Source organism: Zea mays, chromosome 7 (genome assembly GCF_902167145.1).
Source record: "Zea mays cultivar B73 chromosome 7, Zm-B73-REFERENCE-NAM-5.0, whole genome shotgun sequence".
Classification (NCBI taxonomy): Eukaryota; Viridiplantae; Streptophyta; class Magnoliopsida; order Poales; family Poaceae; genus Zea; species Zea mays.
The window spans coordinates 33,204,965-33,226,477 of record NC_050102.1 but is presented as its reverse complement, the minus strand read 5'-3'; the positions used below and the strand labels follow the sequence as shown (position 1 = coordinate 33,226,477).

The window sequence follows — 21,513 nt, the reverse complement described above, 5'->3', positions numbered from 1 at the left end:
TATGAGAAGAATCTAGATATGGAAAGAATATGAGTATCATGAAATTACGTGTGGAGAAAGATAAAAAAGTCCATAGAATTTATGTTGTAGAAAGTGATGATTTCCTATTATCGCAACGACTTGATCGATTATTTGTTTATGTTAATTTTGGACAGTTTTGACTAAAATGATTTTTATAGAAACAGACTTAAAAGCTAGATGTTTAATAATCTGCAACAACTTCTAGTGACAAAAAGTGAAAAAAGTTAAAACAAACCATGCCAATGCCGAGGTAGGGATTGGTGAGGCGTGGACGTCAGCTAAGAGGTTATTGGACCCGTGGGCCATACTTTTTGGCTGGGTATAGAAAGATTTTTGGCCTATGTCTCAGACCGTGGCCCGGGTGACCACCTAGGCTCAAATCCGCCGCTGCCCAAATCGTCCGATAATTTTTGCGATCCAAAATCCTGATGTGAACGTAGGCGAAGGTGCGAAGATGAAGATTTTCCTCCCAAAAGCGACTTGCTGAGTTGCTGGTCCATCGTCCAAACTGCCGGGCGGCTTCCGTCTCGTACGCTGCCCGAGTCAACAATTTCCGGCCGCGCAGTCTCGTCCACCTCCACGGGCCCTGGCACAGCCGCACGGGGCGTCCACGGTACCCCCTGTCATGGCGTCATCCCACCAACTCTGAACCAACCCGGGACACCCCCCCCCCCCCCCCCCCCCCCCCCCCCCCCCCCTCCGGTCCTCCGCCCCGCTGCTCGGCTCCGCCTTCCCCCAATAAACCGCAGAAAATAAAGAAGAGAAAAATTCTTCCATTCGCAGCAGCGGGTCACGAGAGGGGTCCCTACGCCCGCCTTTCCAAATCCTCGCTCGCTCGCGACGACCGCCGGCGGCACCGCCGAGGCTGACCCGCCTCTGTCCGATGCCCCCACGCGCGCCGCCGCGCCGGCGGCCTGCTCCCGCCGCGGGAGGCCCCGGCTTCGGCGACTCCGCGCGTGTGCTGCTCGCGCTGGCCGCGCTCTACGCCGCCATGTCGCTCCTCGCCTACCGCGTCATCCACATGCGCCACGTCGCGCCGCTCGGCGCCGACGCGCCGCGGGGAAACTTCTCCGAGGGACGCGTGCTCCAGCACCTCCGCCGCCTCGCTGTTGACATCCCTGGCCGCCAGGTCCCGGCCCCCACCCTTGGCCCCGCCGTTCGCTCGTGTGGCCTGGCGATGCTGATTTGTTTTTACTGCTTCTACTGCTGTTGCTGCAGGAGGGGAGCCCAGGGTTGGAGGCCGCCGCGCAGTACATCAAAGGGGAGCTCCAGGGTCTCGCCGCGCGTGCGGGCCCGGAGTACAGGTGAATCTCCCGTTGCCCCCTTCCCTGCTTCTTTCTGCACTTGTTCTATTCCAATCGGCCACGAATGTTTGTTGGAGCGCGTGCTCTGCTCTGGCCTCTGGGTACCAAAGATTGTGGCTCCACTGATAGTGATAGTTTTGCTGTTCTCGGGCGTTGGTTTGTGGTCCTTGCACGCTGGGTGCTCGACTGCTCGCTGGAATACTTCTCCTAGTACGGCATTAAATTTGGAGCAATGGAACCTGGGATGTGACAAAGTATTGGTTTCTATGCTTTGCTAGCTGCAGTGCAGCAGTATCTGGTATTCAGACTTTAATTCGTTTCTAAGATGCTGAAGTGATTCTTCTTAGGACAAAAGGACATGAAAGTGTGGTCCATGGCTCCAAGCAGAACAAGTAGGCCAGATCATGGTAGCTTGAAATTAGTATTTCAAGCCCCTCGTTTCACCAATATTACCAAGCCTAGCAGATCCTGCCATTTTCTTAGCATTGCATTACTAGTTGCATTAGGTTTTTGCAGTGGTTTATACATTGACTTGAGATAGCTGAAACTTAAACTCTAGTACTGGGTCGGTGGGTCCAATAATGCCCAAGGCACTGTAATCAAACTACTACATTCCATGTCCTTTTCTTTTTTACACATGTACTGTTGGAATGAATGCCTATAGTGGTGTGGTTTTTGGTAGGTGATGTGTTGTGATCCTTTTGTGGTGTGCACATGGGAGAATAGAGCAATAGAGAGGATTGTGGGAGAGAAGCATAGAATACGGTGGACGAACAGAAGGTCGGATTCCATTATCGGTCACTCTGGCGTGAGACTCCGCTAGGGTGCCGAAGGAATCGTCTCTCTGGGAGATCCTTATTTCTTCAGTGTTCTTCCTATTACATCCTACAATGCTTAAATACAGGTATGCACCCCTGACTCAATGGGAAAGCCATCTAACCAATCCAAACAAACTAGGAAACGACAATTCAACTCACAATAGGAAGCAACAAACTGACTCCTAACTAGGAAACAAACTATTTGAGTATCTCTGTTTCTAAACTTATTTGATTGCCAAATCTTAGCCACTTCTGTTGCTATTTCTTTCTTGGTTTGGTTTTCCTGCCTAGTCGTGCCTTCTTTGGTATTGGCAACCATAGAAAGACTCCATAACATTTCCCCTTCTCCAACAAATAGCTTGTCCACGAGCTGTACATCTGGAAATCTTCGTTAAGTTCTTACAACTGTTCCCATGAGAAATCTATAGCTGACCTGCCTATCCAATGCACCAAAACTTTCCACACTCTACTATTCAGTCGAGCTTTAATCACTTCTTCAGGGGCAGGGATGTTGTAATATTCAGCCAAACCTATTAACCTAGTCACCTACCTCAATAGCATGTCTCTTTGTGACTTATCTTGGAGTTGCTTCATTGTTACTTGGGCCTGAACCGGTTGATCCTTGATCTGCTCCAAAAATTCATATCTGTCCACCATTTGGTGATCCATCACTGCTATCCATGTGGACCCCTTATGGTATGGTAGTAATGTGGGGGGCTCTTTGCCATATATGACTTGAAACGAAGAACACTTAAGTGTAGTTTGAGAAGTACTATAGCAGAATTTAGTCCAAGACAACCATTGTAACCACGATTTAGGATGATCACCAACCAAACAACGGAGGTACTTAATGATCCTGTTTGTAATCTCTGATTGTCCGTTAGATTATGAATGGAAAGCGGAACTCATCAGCAATTTAACTCCAGCAAGACGAAACAATTCTAACAAAAAAGAGCTAGTGAAAACTGTATCGCAATCACTCACTATGGAGCAAGGAAACCAATACAGTCTGACAATATCTTCAAAAAAGGCTTTAGCTACCGAGGCAACTATGTAAGGGTGGCCAAGTAAAATAAAGTTAGCAAATTTGGAGAACCTACCTTAGCAAACTTTTCAATAAAATTCATGGCTATATCACTCCATACCTCAGACGGAACGAGAAGGGACTGCAATAATCTAGTAGGATGTTGGTGTTCTGATTTGTGCCGTTGACAGATGGAGCAGCCCCACACAAATTTCCTGACTTGTGTGACAATATGGTGGTTATAAAAAGATGCCCGCAGTCTGTGTAGCATTTTCAACACTCCTTCATGCCCGTAGTCACGTGCCTCAGCTAGAATAGTCGACCACAATGTTGATGTATATGGAACAAAAGCTTTCTTTTGAACAACAATAGATCATCCATCTCTGTCCATCTTTCTAGTGCTGTACCGTCGGCCATCTTGACCCTTACAACAACTACTTGTGAATCGGAAGAGTATCCAATCCACAATGTATCAAATAACTGGAGGACTGGGACCAAAATACTATGGATAGTCGCCCCTTCATCCTACCGTGACAATGCATGTGTAGATTCATTGAGTTTGCCTAGTTGATACTCTACCATTAAATCATCCCCGAATAACTTGCTCACCCATGTATGCTGTGGAATAGTAGATAGACACTGATCAAGGATGAACTTGAGGCTGTAGTACCATGAAGACACCCCCATAGGGATGCTAGTGACACACCACCTTGACGAGCACAATCAACTCTCGCTCGTAAGCTAAAAACTTCTGGTAGTGAGGTGCCATTGCTCGGCTAAAGAAAGCAATGGTGCCATTACCTTGGTGAAGCATCACATTGAAGCATGTACTGGATGCTTCACAATCTACGATGAAGCATTTGGAGAAATATGACATTTGTAGTAGAGGTGTTGTTGTTAGCGTCTGCTTAAGTTGGTCAAATACGAGCTCGGTCTCATTTGTTCACGAAGGCCTCTTGCTTCAAGAGCGTCGTAGCCACCTCCCCATAGCCCGCAATGAACTTGCGGTAGTATCTACTATCTAGTGAGCCCAAGGAAGCCCCACAATGCCTGCAATGATTGAGGGCGTGACCAAGCTTCCATAACTGAGATCTTCGCTGGATCCATGGCCATGTCGGCTGCTAAAAGATCTGACAAAGGTAGGTCGCCGATTCTGTGTCGAAAGAACACTTTGATTTCTTCAAAAACAAGTGATGCTTCCGCAATGCCTAGAGAACTTGTTTCACATGTTGCAAGTGCTCCCACCAGGATCAAGGACAAAAGAAGAGGACATTCAAAGTTCCCTTGATTTAATGGCAATTAGATGTCACAAATAGGAATTCATCGCCTAGTGTATGCATGCATGTGCTAAAAGAAGACATAAAACTGGGGAATCACTTAATAATATAGTTTAACTATTTATTGTTCAAAACTCAAAGTACCACATAAGAAAAAGAATGAAATGGTTAACGAAGAATGAGAGAATGAAAACGCTGAGTAATAAACAAGGATTGGTTTGCTATTTATGATGACGAAGAGCTGGTACAAGCCTTCTTCATGAAATGATCTTGCGATGGATGCAATTTACATTCCTAGATGGTACATAATAGTAAGAAAGTGGTGTGATGAATTAGTATCGTTTACTAGTCATTCTAAAACCGTTCCAATTCATTTCACATTTTGTTACCTAGAGCCTGAAAGTGCCTCTTGGGATAATGATTGAGCCATTATTTACTATCTCGTTGTTCCTTTCCATCTCATCGCACATCTCTTAGAGACCAACTCAATCGACTTGTCTAGCTGTACCCAACATTGTGTTGGAGAAGGAGTAACCACCCGTGGAAATTGCTTAAAACCTCACTCTGTAGAAGGGCCTTCCAATTTAAGATAAATATGAGTCTCTCTGCTTGGAGAAGAAGCGGATAAAAAAATAAAGCTTTCTTTATTTTCATTTTTGGATAGCCAATCAATTTTAAAATATAGTTGGGAGATTTTACCTAAGAAATGGGTACATAAAATGAAAAGATTGGAACATGGGAGTAGATTTTATACCAATACCGACTACCTATTTCCATTGTTGTGCTTTCCAAAAGGGCATACCTATACGAGGGTTCAAATTTCGATCGATATTTGTGGAGTGGATCATCCCTCTTTAAGATTTGAAGTTCTCTAGAAATTTTTAAGTACTTGGTATTTTTGGTCTACTTTTAACAAGCAAAAGGCATAATACCCTTAATGAGTCAGGAATAGAAGATGCCAATGTGTTGAAACTGACCTAAAGATCTTGTCAAATAATACATGCTTTCTTCTAAAGATTATCCCACTTTGTTGGTTGTCCTGGAAAATCTTCCTAGCCTTGACTACTGTTGCGTTTAACAAGCTTCACAAAACTACCTCTAGCTTCTCAAAACAAGGGAGATTAAGGGAGAATGACATCTTTTTCGTCGATAGTCTAAGTTCGTTCTATTGGATTGGCTTCAACTTCTTCCTTCGAGTTAAGAGGGTCCAATGCTAATATTCTCTAATGCGTTAACTTTAGTTTTCGTTGAGTTGTTTAGACTTCATCCTGTATATGCTTATGGACAGGCAGAAATCAATTGATACCATTCTCTAGAGGTAGTAGTTTAATTAGCTTAGGTATCAATCCTAACGCACGAAAAGGAAAACAAAAAGCATGAGACTTCTATTTCTATTACAATAGGACCGATATGTCTTGAAGGCTATCTTGTCGATATCGTCTGGGTGCATGCGCACTTGGTGGTAACCCCTGCAGAGGTTGAGCTTGGTGAAGAACATAGCACCTCGCACCTCATCCAACAACTCGTCGATCACCAAAATCGAAAACTTATCTTTTACTGTCTTCTTGTTAAGCTCGCGGTAGTCGATGCAGAACCTCCGTGAGCCATCTTTCTTTTTCACTAGGAGCACCAACGAAGAGAATGCTGATGTACACTTTCCAATGATGTTCAGTTGTAGCTTATCGTCGCACTGTTTTTTTGATCTCCTAGTGTGCTGATGTACACTAGGAGCATCTAACAATATGGTCGTGACAGTGGCTGTGCTTGACAACAGTCTGATGTGATGATCATGCCGACGAGGTGGAGGCATCCCACATGGATTTGTGAAGACATTGGGAAGGACTCCAGTAGTGCCTCCAGTCGGTCACGTGATGCTGAGAGACTGGTGCCCTAGGGTGTTGTGTTCCTGGTCCTTGTCCACCACACCGTGCGACCCTGGTACCAAAATGCCATAGGTCCTGTTTGGCACAGCTTATTTTCAGCTTCTTCACAAATTTAAGCAAAAGTTCTGCCAAACAGACAGCTTCTGCAGCAGCTTATCAGTTCAGCAGCTTCTCAAAATGAACTAAAAGCAGCCAACAAGCAGAAGCTGCTTTTTACCAGCTTATCAGATAAGCTGCTTTTTCAACAAGCAGCAGCTGTGCCAAACAAGGCCATAGATAGGTCCTTGGAGACTCTCTTGGTGCCAATGTTGACAGTGAGCATATGGTAGACCCCATAATTGGTGACCCGCTCGTCATTGGCCACCTTAACAAAGAGGCCTGGACATTGCTCCACTTGCATATCGAGGAGGGACACCACTGTCTCCTAGTCTAAATGAAGGTGTGTGTCGAGTAGGTGTCTACGAGTGCCACCAGTGGTGTGCTGTTGATGATGGCAAACAACTTCTTGGTGTTGCTGATGTCGGTGTCAGTCAGGGCATGCAAAGAGATGCCTGAGTTGTCCATGGCCTCATGTTCCTTTGTCTCATCATCCAACTCGAGTAAGTACATACCTTTTGAGGCACACTTGTGGTGGACAATGTACTTTTTTGGGCAATCATAGCACTCCTAGTTGACGCACTTGGTCGCCAGTTCTTTTTCAGTTGTCAGTCGTTTAAAGCATGATCTGGCAGTGCCTACTGCCCTCGGCTTAGCTCCGGTGTTGGTGACATGGCCTACTAAACGAGAAGCCATGTTCTTGCTAGTTGGTGTCGTTTTCGATCGACGCTCGTATGCTTGCACAAGGCTCATGTCTGTCTGTAGATTAGAGGGACAATAGAGCTCGACGTCGGTTCACAATGGCTCACTGAGTCCTGCAGTGAATAAATTGACCTGCTGTCGAAGTGACAAGTCTTCGTAGTTGCACAACAACAAGGAGAATCGTTGCGTGTATTTGTCCACTGTACCCGTGCAATATAGGTCCTTGAGCTCGACCAAGCCATTGGTTCAGAGAGGAGGCCCGAACTTCATGTTAATGAAGTTCGCAAAGTGAGCCTAGGAGAGGATACCCTAGTCGTGCTCGATATAGTAGTACCACTCGGCTGTTGCGCTCTCCTTATGAAGAGCCACGAGCTAAACCTTCTCCTCAACGAAGTGTGCACATACCACGAATGTAGGTTTCACACTTGGTCATCAGGCCAGACTCGTCATCATAGATGGGTAACATCAGCTTGTGGCGACGAGGGCCGAAGTCGTTGTGGAAGCCTCGGCCAAAGAAGCCATTGTCGCCGCCGCCACCGCCATCTGGAACATGGCCACTGTTGTTGTTGCCCCCACCAGTGGGGAGGGGATCAGTCAGTGGTGTCTCGGATATCGAAGCATCCATGGGTCACTTCTCCAGTCATGCCAACCTGCGATCATGGGAGGCCATCCGATTGTTGAGGGTTGTAAGATGTGCCAGGATTAGTCCAATTTTGTCATGTCAAAAGTCGTTGTCTTCGGATCGTCCATGACGCCGAACATGGTTGTCGATGCGTCGATTGTTCCTGATACCAATTAATGTGTTCTGGTCCTTATAGGAGGTGTGCGCAGGGATGAATAGAGAAACGAAGAGGATTTTCAGTTCGAACACAGAGACTATAGTGGACGAGCAGAGAGTTGGGTTCCTTCTTCGGTTGCTCTGGCATGTGACTCCGCTAGGGTGCCGAAGGAATCTACCCTCTAGGGGATTCTAATGACTTTGGTGTTCTCCCTTTTACATCATACGACACTTATAGAGGTATGCACCCCTGACTCATTGGGAAAGCCAACTAACGAATCCGAACAAACTAGGAAACAACAAACAATCTCGCAATAGGAAGCAACAAATCAACTCCTAAATAGGAAGCAAACTATTTGAGTATATCTGTTTCTAAACTTACTTGGTTGCCAAATCTTAGCCACTTTTGCTATTTCCTTTTCGTTTGCCCGTCCTGCCTAGTTGCGCCTTGTCTATTATTGGTGGCCATAGAAAGAATCCATAACATAGGTCAAGGGTAAATGGTCTGGACATGGGGAAATGAACATCATAGGCCCTATTTGGCACAACTGCTGCTTGTTGAAAAAGCAGCTTATCTGATAAGCTGGTAAAAAGCAGCTTCTACTTGTTGGCTGCTTTTAGTTCATTTTGAGAAGCAGCTGAACTGATAAGCTGCTGCAGAAGCTGTCTGTTTGGCAGAACTTCTGCTTAAATTTGTGAAGAAGCTGAAAATAAGCTGTGCCAAACAGGGCCATATTCTTGATCCTTAGCTTATGGGCTTCAATAAGGCTAGTTAAATTTTGGGGAATGACTGCTGTGCAAGCAGGTTTTAGGTGCAAGCGTTCAAGCAAGCCTTCTAGGCCTTTAGATCATGATCCAACTGTAGATCACATTTAACACTTTAACCCTCCCACCATCAGCTCGTGCAGCTTTATAAAAAAACCCCGACAAACTACAACTACATCTGGTTGGATCATAATCTGGCCCATGAACTCGTTTGCACGCTTGCACCTAAAACCTGCTTGAACCATGGAGAAATTAGAAAGTTCTAGTACATTAAACTGAATCGTCAAATTTTATAATTTCGTTTCTTTTGTATTTGTCGTCTTTTATTGACTTTACTTTCATTTCCTCTGAAATAATAGAGGTGGTTACTGACTTCACTTTTGGTTTCCCCTTGCAGAATAGAGGTTGATACTGACTCCAATTTTTGTTTCCCCATGCAGAATAGAGGTTGAGGAAACACTTGTTAGTGGCTCTTTCAGCATGATGTTTCTGCGTCATAGAGTAACACTAGGCTACAGGAATCATAAAAATATTGTCATGAGGTACACATGATTTTGCTCTCCCATTTTACAATACATTACTTCTGTATGAACTGTATCTGAATTTCAAGCCCATGTGATAGGTGATAATGAATTTGAAGAAACTAAAACTATTGAAACTACCATAGTTTGATAGTTCCTACCCTGACAACATTAACTTCAATGTATGTTACTTTCTTTCCGTTGTATAATTTATGCATGTTATGTATCTGTATGCAATTAAGCATATATCTAACATTCTAACTTATAATGTTTCTTGAGCATGTCATGTTATGTATTGCCTCTACAATGTTATCTTCTTCAAGCATATTGACTGAATCTGGTAACTACATCTGGTCTGGTTCACATGAGTTCTTAGAAGCAGCTGTGCAAAGAGTGAAATAGTTTTTAATTGCGTACGGCATATGGTAGGAGTGGAACCATTGACCTCAGCTACCTAGATGCATAAGCATAATAAGTACTCCCTTCGTTCTTTTTTATTTGTCGCGTTTTAGTTCAAAAATGTACTAGCGAGCTACAAATATTCGAGAATAGATGTAGTACTATTAACTATAAAGTTTCTACCACGACAGTGAAAGGATGAACCAGTTATTAAGCTGGTCTATTGACCTACCTTGTTTTAATTTACATCTTCGTGGCTTATGTGGCCCGGCTTGTGTAATTAATCATCCAATTTAGTAATCCATCAACAGGGTCACTTTACCTCTGGTTGGGCTTCTATAGGGACATTATTGTACCTATCTTGTATCCTTTTAAAGAGTAATTTAAACAAATTATTTTCTAAGGTATAACAATTAATTACAGGGTTTCATCAAATGTTTCAGAAGATGATGATCCATCCTTGTTGGTAAATGGTCATTTTGACAGCCCGCTTGGATCTCCTGGTGCAGCAGACTGTGGTTCTTGTGTTGGTAAGTACCCTTTTTTATTTTGTATGAAGTCCCCTGTTCTCACTATGCAGACTTGTATGAGACTGTACCTTATGGAGCATTTCCTGTCTAGCATCTATGCTTGAGCTATCACGACTCCTCATTGACTCTGGGTGGGTCCCTCCTCGACCGGTGATTTTCCTTTTCAATGGTGCAGAGGAACTTTTTCTTTTGGTATGCTACCTAGCTGCTTTACCACTTTTCACATGCATAATTTTTTTTTCTCGAACACGCATGGAAGCTGTGTATCATTGCATTAAGAAGTAAAACCAGGGTTAAAGAAACCTTTACAAACCCACACAAGCACATGCCCGGAGGCACATACACTCCACACTAGCTTAACTAAAAACTGAGACACAGAACTTCACATGTATAAAATGCAAATGCATATATGAAAAATGATGATAGTTGTGCTGGGATTTACAATGAAGGTCCATTTTGGTTGGCTCTGCTTGAATTTTTTCTAAGCTGATTGCGTTTGAAGGGCTGGATACCATTTGATCTTATCAGATGGGAGAAGATCGCCTCTGAGAAATTTCAAAATTTGTCATTTTCTTGCTGAAAATAGTTGTTGAGTTGTCCATCCTGGAAATTTCTGTCACTATAAAGAAACATTGAGGTCTGCAAAACAAATTTTCTTATGGAATATACTTTTTTAAAGAATTAACGAAATATTATAATCTAAAAGGAATATGCAAATCTTGTGTTGATTTGTTCCTGTGCATGCTTTTTAACCAGGGCTCACATGGTTTTATTAAGACACATAGATGGAACAGGACAATCCGTGCTTTCATCAATATTGAAGCTTCTGGGAGTGGGGGTACAGGTAACATTTTGCACTTATTTATTATGTGTTTTGTGCTACTCAAGGCAACACTAGTTCAAGACCAAATTCAAATTTTATTTTGGTTGTTCCTACTGAAGTAACTTTTATAGCATATATTAGTTTCACTAGACATACAAGAAGAAACATTCAATGGAAATAGAATCACTCTATTCCTCTGTTGAAACCAATTTACTCAATTCCTCTCTGCTCTTTTTTTTTCTAGTACACACAGTAGAGCTGCGTGTGTCTTTATATTAAGAAGACATAGGGACAAGAACCATTACAGCACACATTCACACACCTTACCACTACCTGAGCACTCAATTCCTCTCATTAGCTTGATCGCAAATTATATGAGAGATAACATAAGTTGCTAGTAAGACAACTTTGTACTCCCTGCATTCCAAGTTATACGTCGTTCTGACTTTTCTAGATACATAGCTTTTACTATGTATCTAGGTGCGTAGCAAAAGAAAAGCCAAAATGACTTACAATTTGGAACAGAGGATAGCTTCACTTACAACAACTCACCTGATCTTCTCAACCAAGCACTACTACTAACTTGATCTTCAGTCAAGCACTACTACTGTACTAGGTAACTCTTACATACCATTAGCAAGCTTCAACGTTTCCGATATCATATGGCTTCAACTTTTTTTACAGCCATAAGAGTGCTGCCCCTTTTATGGTAATGTAGGCCAGTCTGCTACAGTACCTACCTAAACAACACACTTCATCTTTTGACTACTTTTACAGCTCAAGTTTATAATAAACTTTGTTACCAAATGCTAGCTAACCTTTTATTATGTGGGTCATTAAGGTAAAAGCTAAGACTTTCTTGTGAAAAATATGAATTAGCTCTATTTTATTTATCCAAACTTCTTGTCGTGATTTATGACTTTTCATTAAGATCTAAACATGTTCTTGAATTGCTGGATAGGGAATAATAAAATTATTAGTGAATTTTGCCTTTTGGTTTTGTTAAGACTAACAACCATACCTCATAAGCATATTGACATTTTTTGTTGTTTGACTACTTCACTGATCACAGGTTTGAGTTTGATTCTAGCAATTTATCTTTTCCCTTAACAGATTTAGTTTGTCAATCTGGACCTGGATCATGGCCTTCTCGTGTTTATGCTCAGACTGCAAAGTATCCCATGGCAAACAGTGTTGCTCAGGTTCTTGCTTCTTACCTAGTTTACTCAACATCATTACCTATGTAAGTTGTGGAAGGTTTAGTATACTTCTGTATGTCTGCATGTTTAGTGAGTGGCTGAGTGCTGGCCTTGAGCCGGTGTGTGTGTGTGCTGTTGCTTCATTTACTGCATTGATGTTTGCAAGATTTATAGGCAGCCAGATATATTTTGAATATCTTATCACAATAATCTTTATTTGAGTGGCTGACAACTGACATGATACCTTAGCGGTGGGCATGTCGGTGACCAAACAAGGCTGTAAGTTAGGAGTCACAGCCACAGGTCTATAGGAGCACCAAATTGCGAGGACGCCAACCAAAAAATGCGGAGTGGGGTGGGGGTAGTGATCCCAAATTGCGTATTTTCATGTGGCTTTTCTTTCTCAAAACCTCATTCTCTTGGCTGTAAAATAATGGACAAAGAACATCCAAATTGATAACTAAAGAAAAAGGTGAGACCACAGGAACAACATCAACAACAAAGCCTTTTATCTCAAGTAAGTTGGGGTAGGCTAGAGTTAAAAACCCAATAGAACCTACAAGTCATGGTTCGAGCACATGGATAACCTCTTTATATGCACTCCTATTGAAGGCTAAATCTTTGGGTATATCCCATCTTTTCAAGTCTCCTACTACTCATGTCAACTTCGGTCTTTCTCTTCCTCTCTTAGGATCCCACTACTCACTGGCGCATCTCGAGGTCTCCATTGGACATGTCCAAACCATCTTAATCAATGCTGAACAAGCTTTTCTTCATTTGGTGCTACCCCTAGCCTATCATGTATATCATTATTCCGGACTTGATCTCTTCTTGTATGAACATGTCGTCCTTTTGTAGGCCAACATTCTGCACCATACAACATAGTAGGTCTAATCATCGTCCTCTAAAACTTGCCTTTTAGCTTCTTTGGTACCCTCTTGTCATATAGAATGCCACATGTTTGACGCCACTTCATCCACCCTGATTTGATTGTATGGCTAACATATTCATCAATATTCTTGTATCTTTATAGCATTGATCCTAAATACCTAAAGGTACTCCTTCCTAGGCACTACGTACCTTCTAAACTAACATCTCATATATTCTGCTTTAGTTCTATTGAGTCTAAAACCTTTGGATTCTAGAGTCTCCCACCACAACTCTAGTTTCCTATTTTCCTTCTTGACTTTAATCAACTATCATTACATCATCTTCAAAAAGCATACACCAAGGGATATCCCCTTTATATCCCTTGTGACTTCATCCATCACCAAGGCAAATAGATTAGGGCTCAAAGTTAATCCTTGATGTAGTCCTATTCTAACTTGGAAGTCATTTGGCTCTCCATCACTTGTTCGAACACTAGTCACAAGATTGTTGCACATGTCCTTAATGAGTCCAACGTACTTCGTTGGAACTTTACGTTTGTCCAAAGCACACCGCATAACATTGCTTGGTATTTTGTCATAACCCTTCACCAAGTCAATGAAAACCATATGTAGATCCTTTTTTTGTTCCCTATACTGTTTTATCACTTGTCTTATTAAGAAAACGGCTTCCATGGTTGACCTTCTAGGCATGAAATCAAATTGGTTTAAAGCGATCCTTGTTATTCCTCTTAGGATGTGTTTGGTTGCGGGACAGTCAGGACAGGGACGTCCCCTGGCGTCCTCTCTCGTCCCTCTAATTTTGAGGGATAACAGGGGACAACACTGGGATAATCCTATCCCAATCCCTTACCCTGAACCAAACAACCTTATTTGAGGGATCGTTCCGTCCCATCCCGTCCTGTCATCGCAACCAAACACACCCTTAGATGATGCTCGATAACTCTCTTCGATAGCTTCATAGTATGGCTTATTAACTTAATTCTCCGGTAGTTAGTACAACTCTGTATATCTTCCTTATTCTTGTAGATCGGTACCGATATACTTCTCCACTCATTAGGTATCTTGTTCGATCGGAAGATATGGTTGAACAACTTGGTTAGCTACTATAGCTATGTCCCTGAGGCATCTCCATACCTCAATTGGGATACCATCAGGGCCCATCGACAAGCGTTTATTAGTGTCATCAAAAGAGTCATCCAATTGAAAGGTTGTGCCTTCATAGGTGTGGCATTGCATAGGTGCTGGGGTGCAAAGTAACTTGCACAGGTCGGAAGACGACAAGCGCACCGGAGCAACAGGTTGACCCAAATGCTTGGATGCAAAGCCATACAGAGAGCAGACGACATAATCTGAATTCCCGTCACTGGTGGCGCTCTGAAGGTTTACAAGCCACAAAAGTGCAAGAGTTGGTTGAACGTCTGGATAAGGGTCTCGCGGATGTGGCAGACCCCGACCAATGGTGACACTAAACATCATGACGACGGCAACTAAGACGACATGCATGGTAACTGATACTGACCCTAGATTGGGTGAGACACACAACCCTACTCATGGACGAGCTTCAGCGTCGAGGTGTCCTCCAGGCCACCCAGAGCAGATATGGCCATGATGGTGGAGTCATTGAGTGGCCCTTGAAAGAGGTTGGCGTATCGTAGGAAACGGTCCTTGTCGCCTTCATCTTTTAGTTCGAGGCGGTTCATGAGGACCTTGCAAGCATACTTCTAGTCCTTTCCCTTGTCCTGACCGTGATGCGTGCGCTACGCCGGTGGAGAAGGGTAGGCGAAGCTAGGCCGGGGGGCACCTGACTAGAGATGGAGGCCAGGAAAGCCCCGACCGCACCCCACTAGGAGACAACGCGGACACAATCAGGCTGGAACAGCCACGACGAAGTGATGTGCCACCAGGTCCCCGCGGACGGCGTCTGAAGACGCGGCCAGGTTAGAAGCGTCTGAGCGGTGTGGGCGTAGGCGCCGCCGTGTCCACCTGTCCACCTTTACGACGTCGGCAGAAAACGCCCGGCTTGAAGCGTCCTCTTGTAGTCCGTCTAGAGACCGGCACGTCTCCTGCAGGTACAATGTGCAGCTCGACATTCGCGTGCAGCTCAGCAACAATGGCCGTCGTCGCCACGTCCCTTCCTGGTCACTGAGAGTTCCTGCACGGAGCCGGTGGGTCAGGCGGGGGGCGCCGCTGGTGGGCTCGGAGAGCGGTTGACACCACCAAGGATACCGACCGGGAGGCACCTGGAGTTGCAGCGCAGGAGCTAGCCGACGGGAGTAGGCGATGATTTGGTAGGCGAACATTGAACACGGCGACTGCGTTCTCGGCTGCGTCACACTCCCACATAGCCAACACAGCCGTCGAAACCTCCATCGACCCACCCCCGGATTCGTTTTCGGTGCGGGGACAAGGACTGACGTCGGCTGGAAAAGCTCCTGTGGCGCCCGTCGTGCACATTGAGGTGGAGGGGGCAACAGTAGGTCGGTGACGCCTCCCCGCCGATGACACATTGTCCTTTTGGAGGCCGTGGTGCGACACAGACCGGTCACGCTCCCAGTCCAAGGTCGGGGCGTGTGAGACTCCGGAACATCCTGGACTTCCAACCTCCATTGTCGCCGCGACAGCCACGACCGTGGTCGTCGTCGTCGTCATCGCGACGCCTGTCCCGTCGGCTGTCGGGCGGTGGGGGGTCGCGGCGGTCATGCGTGTTGCGTTTCCCATCGACGACCTCGTAGCGCCAGTCCATCTTCCGCGGTGTGACTTTTCCATACTCGTTTGGCGGGGGCTAGTTGATGTCCAGGTGAACAAGCACCCTGAAGGTGAGACCCTTGCGGCCGCTTGGTGGGGCGTGGCCGTCGAGCAGCGCCGTTGAACCATCTGTCAGTGTAAGCCAGGTTACCTTTGGGATGTCCGAAGGGTCGTAGGTCCATGCCCAGAGGCAGAGTGCTCTGGAGTCATCTCGGTGCAGGGAGCGTGTCTCGACATACTCAACTGAGCAAGCCCTCGTGACTGCCCTCTTGGCGATGCTTTCGTTTCAGGCGTGCACCGGGATCCCCTCCAAGTAGATGCAGATGTGGTAGCGCAGGTCGACGAGGTCGCATTAGGGGAGTATGCGCCATGGCTTGATGCGGATGTCGATGTCGGTGCGGCCGACCCCGATGCGCCCCAGCTCCAAAGCGGCGTTGCGATGGTGCTGGTGCACGAAGGTGATGAGAAAGGCCCCTAGACGGTGGCGCGACACCTTGATGTCCTCCTATAGGACTCCAAGTCGAGAGCAGAGCGCCAGACCAATCACCTCCGGCTCGATGTCGTCCTTCTTCCACAGGCAGGCTACTACTGAGCAGGCGGACAGACACAATAGCTCCTCCTCCATAGCCGAGGTGGACGACGCCACGGCAGCTGTCTCCATCGGCCAGAGCTCTGGATTCCCGGGCAGCGACATTCTGCCCACCGGGAGCATGGGGAAGGTGGAAGCGTCGTCGAGGCGAGGTGGGCGCTGAGCAAAGAGACAAGGAAAGCGAATGCTGCAGCTGCTGCGAGGAAGTGCTGCCATGCAGTCCCAGGCTTTATGTCCGACGCGGTCGCAGGTCATGCAACGGACGCCCTGCAGGCCACGGCCAAGTGTCCACGACGAAGGCAGCGGAGGCACCTACCTTGAAGGGATGCATTGAAGACGGGGCGAGGAGTGCGCCTGGAGTCTGACGAATTGAAAGTCTGCGCCCGGGGGACTTCCCACTTCTTGCGCCTGTAAGGCTGTAAGAGATGGAAATCTAGCCGGTGTCGTCGTCCTCTAGCCGAGTAGTTGTGTCGTCGATTTGGGAAGGAGTTTCGCCATAAGTGTTTTGGGGCGGATTGGAGACCAGGATCCGCTCGCAGAGACGTTAGTCGACCCGCCGCCTGCAGCCCCTGTCTTGTCGTCATGTCGGTAGGGATGGTCGCCAACAGGGCGGTCTCTAGGCTTCAATGCGCCGGATTTGGCCGCAGCAGCGCTGGATCCCGTCGCCGTACAGAGTGAGGGAGGGGGTGAGTTATGGCAGACATGGTGCTGGTGGGGTTGACAGGGCGAGGTGGGGTAGGAGCGAAGCTCACCCGCCTGTGATTAATGGCGGCGCGGGCAGCCGAGATCCTGAGAGATCCGATGATGGACTTGAGGGGGGTAGGATGTGGGGGGTGGGGCTGCCGGGGAAGGTGGTCGGGGTAGGCTTGGACTGGGTGGCCGCTGTCGGCGGATCTACGCCCGACCGGTCGCCATGTGGGAGGCGCGAGGTGTGGACGGGGGTGGAGAGGCTAACAACTCCATACATTTGAATAGGATATGGCGCCCAAGTTGCCATATTCTCCCACATGTTCTTTGCGTCATTTTATTCTTTCCAAGTGCCCTCTTTGATGGTGCTTTTTCTTGAAGATTTCTGCCTTCTCCCATTTCAATTTCCACCACTTTGTTCTCGCTATCTTGGCTTGTTTATCCTTATAGGCACACACCTGAAAACGAAAGACCGGCCCCACAAGCTTATGTTGAGAGACAACACACTCCTTTAGACATCACATTATAATCCAACCATGCTTTTTTATCCTCTCTTCTTGTAGGACAAAGTCAATTTGACTAAAGTGCTGGCCACTACTATAGGTTAAATGTGAGTCTCTCTTCCTAAAGGTGTTGGCTATCAACAGGTCAAAAGCTTTTGCATCTTTGCATTAAGAAGAATAAATAGGTTACATCACACGCACCCACCCATAGCTACTCACAGCCTTTTGATGTACATGAGCGCCAATCCAAAAACAGCGATTAGCAAACTGCTTGTTTGTTTGGCTTCTGCAAAGCCATAAGCTGAAACAAACAACCCAGCTATTGAGTTGGTTTTTGAAAAGTTTGGAAAGCTAGCTTATGAGGAAATGAAAAAAAGCTGAAAAGCACATTGAGAGTAGCTTTTCTGGCTTTTGGTGTTCTGATATGCTAAATTTTTATTAAGGCAATAGCAAAAAGCCAACAGCCAGGAGCGAAAAGGCAGAATGCCAGCTTTGGTGCCAAAAGCTAAAAAACTGCAGCTCAAACAAACATGCCCTAAACAACATGACCACTGAAGCTGTAGCCACTTCCAACTGCACTAACCCCCTAGCCCCCACTAAGCAGCACATGTTACTCTCATCAGTGACCTGTCAGAGAACCTGCTGCATATTGGGAGATGCACCGGTAAAATCAAGTGTCTCCACAATATCTTGTTACATGCCCTTCCTGATGGTACCTGGTGTCGATGCATTGATCCCAAGCCACCAATCAAAGAAGATAACATCAGTCGCTTGTGGAGATAGCTCAGGGAAATCCATCACCAGAGAATGGAGAATCAGACCTGCCTGGAAAAAAGCACAACCTAACAAGATATGCTGGATGGTCTCATCTTCCTGGTTGCATAATGGGCTGCGACTTTTGTGGCAGCCTCCCTCTGTGCAAGCCTGTAATCCATTATCCATCCAGCATCTATTGCCTGGAAAGACATTTCTATTGCAATTAGGCAGTTATTTCTCTTATATAGATCTAAATAAGTTTAAGCTTAATTTTTAATTGGCTAACCTCTAACTTCTACATGAATTAAGCTCAAAATTGGTAAGGTTCTCTTTTCTGATGCTTGGTCCATCCTTTGTGTTGATCTTCAATGCCATATCGCAGCCAGTGTCATCTAAGGCTAGTACTTCTGTGCAATCTAGCTGATATATTTGGATTCTAATTCCTATATGCAGGATATGTTTGGAATAATTCCAGGTGATACAGATTATAGAATATTTGCTGAAGACATTACAAACATTCCAGGACTTGATATAATTTTTGTTCTCGGTGGTTATTTCTATCATACTTCATATGATACATTGGAGAATCTACTGTATGTATTAAACTATAGAAAAAATCTAATATTTTATATGAAAGTAATATAATTGAAGAATTATCTTTTATGTACCAGTCCTGGAAGTATTCAAGCACGTGGTGAAAATTTATTCAACCTTGTGAAGGCATTCACAAATCCTATGTTGTTAAAAGAGAACGAGATATCTAATAAAGCTGCTAAGGATGGAATTGAAGATGTGGGGGCGGTCTTTTTTGATTATTTGACTTGGTTCATGGTAAGTTACTCCGTATTCTTGCATATTTGCAGGATGACACTAATTGATGTGAACGCTGGTTCTAAACAATAATATCTTTTCTCACTTTTCATATGCATTTCTGCCATTGCTTGTGAATTGCGATTAATTTTAATAATGTTCTTCATTCCTACACAGGTATTTTATTCTCGTGATATATCTCTGATTCTTCACAGTCTACCGATAGCCATTTTTCTTCTTGTACCGCTGTTCCTGAAGTTCCCAAACATTACCTTGATGTCATGGTTTGTAACTCTCCTAGGTTTCATGAGAGGTAAGACTGAAATGTGGAATGTACATTGAAAATGATACTTATTGGTGGTTCTATTTTTTATATGAGCGTGCAATTTAAGGAATTAGAAGGGGATAGAGGATATGTTTGGTTGGACACAACATGGTTCATGCATAATTAGTTTGACATATATATCCAAACTACAAGAAACTTAATTGACAAGAGAATGCCAGACAATTTATTTTTAGAATATTTTTTGAGGTTAGAGAGGCATTGAAAATGATGATTGGGGTAAGGTGATGGGTCCTGATTGTATCCCAATTGAGGTATGGAGATGCCACTGGGGCATGGCTATGGTATGGCTAATCAAGTTCAACCATATCTTTCGGTCGAACGAGATGACTAATGAGTGGAGAAGTATATGTTACTAACCTTGAGTTGGACGAAACACGCTTGGTCCATAGGGACTGTAGAGAATATATAGCTAACATGCCTTAGCAGTAGTATGGGCCTTAACACCTCCCTCAACCTCAAGGTGGAAGTGGAGGATCTAAAGTATTGAGTTTGATCAAGTGAAAGTGATGTTGTGCTTTAATTTACACTTTTGTGAAGAAATCTGCCAATTAATTTTCTGAGGGCACATATTGAGGATCAATGATACATCAACTTGAATGTGTTTAGTAAGTTCATGCTTCACAGGATCATGAGAAATCTGCATAGCTTCCATGTTATCACATAAAAGAGGTGGTGTCACAAGGGACACCAAGATCAGCGAAGAGCCATCACAACCAAATAATTTCAGCAGTCTTAGTGGCAAGAGCTCGGGTCTGTTTCTTTCGGCTTCTAGTTGGATTCTGGCCGTCGAATTCGGCTTCTAGCAGCCAAATGCTTCGCTTCTCAGCTCACTTATGTGAGAATCACTTGTTTGAAAATCGCCCAAATCAACGTGGATCCATAATCCGTCGAGTTGGTGCGACGGGAGAGATCCGCCACTCCCTAAACCCTAAATCGTGCAATCCCCTTCATCTTCCTCCGCATGCAAACCCCGCGATATTTAGATTCTCGTGACAACTAGATTATCTAGGAATCCTCAGAAAAGTTCTTTAGGAAAAAATTGTCCCAAACAGCCCCCGCAAAGTCCTATTTCATTACTAGATTGAGATATAGCTGCTTGTTTCTTGGATTTCCATGCATTAGGAGAGGATCCAAGAAGAATACAGTAACCTGTAATAGTGCGGCGTTCAATGGGATGACAATTTTGTGCTTGACGACCTTGACATGGATGATGAAGAAGAAACAAACAACAGTGGTGGCCGTGGTGATGAGCAAGACAAGGATGATGTTGGTTTAGATGATTTGGATGATGGTTATTGAGTGTTTGAGTAACTCTTGTGTGCTTGTGGTTGTGGACATGGCATTCTACTTTAGTTGCTTTTGTGCTATGTTTGTGTTTGTGGACTATTAGACATCTCATTCCACTTTGTTTGCAGTTGTCGACTTGCTATTAGTTGAACTTGTGTTATTGTGGTAATGTGGTTGTGGACATGTCATTTTGCACAATATTATTATGTGAACTTATGTTGGTTGTTTGATATTTGACTTGATATAATTGCCTGAAATTATGATATATTGAAATTTCCCTATGTTGTTTAAAACTACGTTTAAACTTTGTTTAAACCGTTTAAAAGTTAAAACTCACCCATGAGTGTTTCAACGTTTCGTCGTTTTAATAACCTTGGGCATCAGAGTAAGCATGAAGTTGAAGAGGGCTATCAGAAGCATAGAGTAAACATCTGATGTTGTCCCTCGTAAATATCTCAGCACACGAAGCAAATGACCATAATGAACTAAGGTAGGTGTTGATACAAATTAACTCAAAACATGAACAACGTGAGCAATACCAGGCCTGTTGGTTGTGACATAAACTAGACTGCCCACAATATATTGATTTGAAGATGGATCCTTTAGAGGTGTCCCATTGGTCATACAAAATTACAAGTGAATATTCATTGGTGTCACAACCGTGCGTGTATCAGTAAGACCAGAACGATCAAGAAGATCCTGTATGTACTTGGGCTGTGAGAGATAAAAACCTTTTGGAGTCTGTAGAACCTCAATAGTC

The 21,513-nt window shown here is 44.6% G+C and overlaps 1 protein-coding gene across 3 annotated transcripts in view; it reads left to right on the top strand.

Moving 5' to 3' along the window:
- The first annotated feature begins 606 nt into the window (after positions 1 to 606).
- Positions 607 to 21,513, top strand: part of LOC100279629 (Zn-dependent exopeptidase superfamily protein) — a 40,229-nt gene continuing 19,322 nt past the window's right edge. The window contains exons 1-10 of one of the 3 annotated variants that reach the window (XM_020540463.2): positions 607 to 1,150; positions 1,240 to 1,325; positions 9,109 to 9,210; positions 10,012 to 10,118; positions 10,210 to 10,310; positions 10,875 to 10,962; positions 12,055 to 12,143; positions 18,764 to 18,903; positions 18,982 to 19,141; positions 19,298 to 19,433. In XM_020540463.2, the coding sequence (XP_020396052.1) occupies positions 905 to 1,150; positions 1,240 to 1,325; positions 9,109 to 9,210; positions 10,012 to 10,118; positions 10,210 to 10,310; positions 10,875 to 10,962; positions 12,055 to 12,143; positions 18,764 to 18,903; positions 18,982 to 19,141; positions 19,298 to 19,433 (1,255 nt within the window). In that variant the 5' untranslated portion in view covers positions 607 to 904. Of the gene's footprint in view, positions 1,151 to 1,239; positions 1,326 to 9,065; positions 9,211 to 10,011; positions 10,119 to 10,209; positions 10,311 to 10,874; positions 10,963 to 12,054; positions 12,144 to 18,763; positions 18,904 to 18,981; positions 19,142 to 19,297; positions 19,434 to 21,513 lie in introns of all 3 variants that reach the window. The other 2 variants (NM_001152625.1, XM_035960535.1) reach the window with 2 other exon arrangements.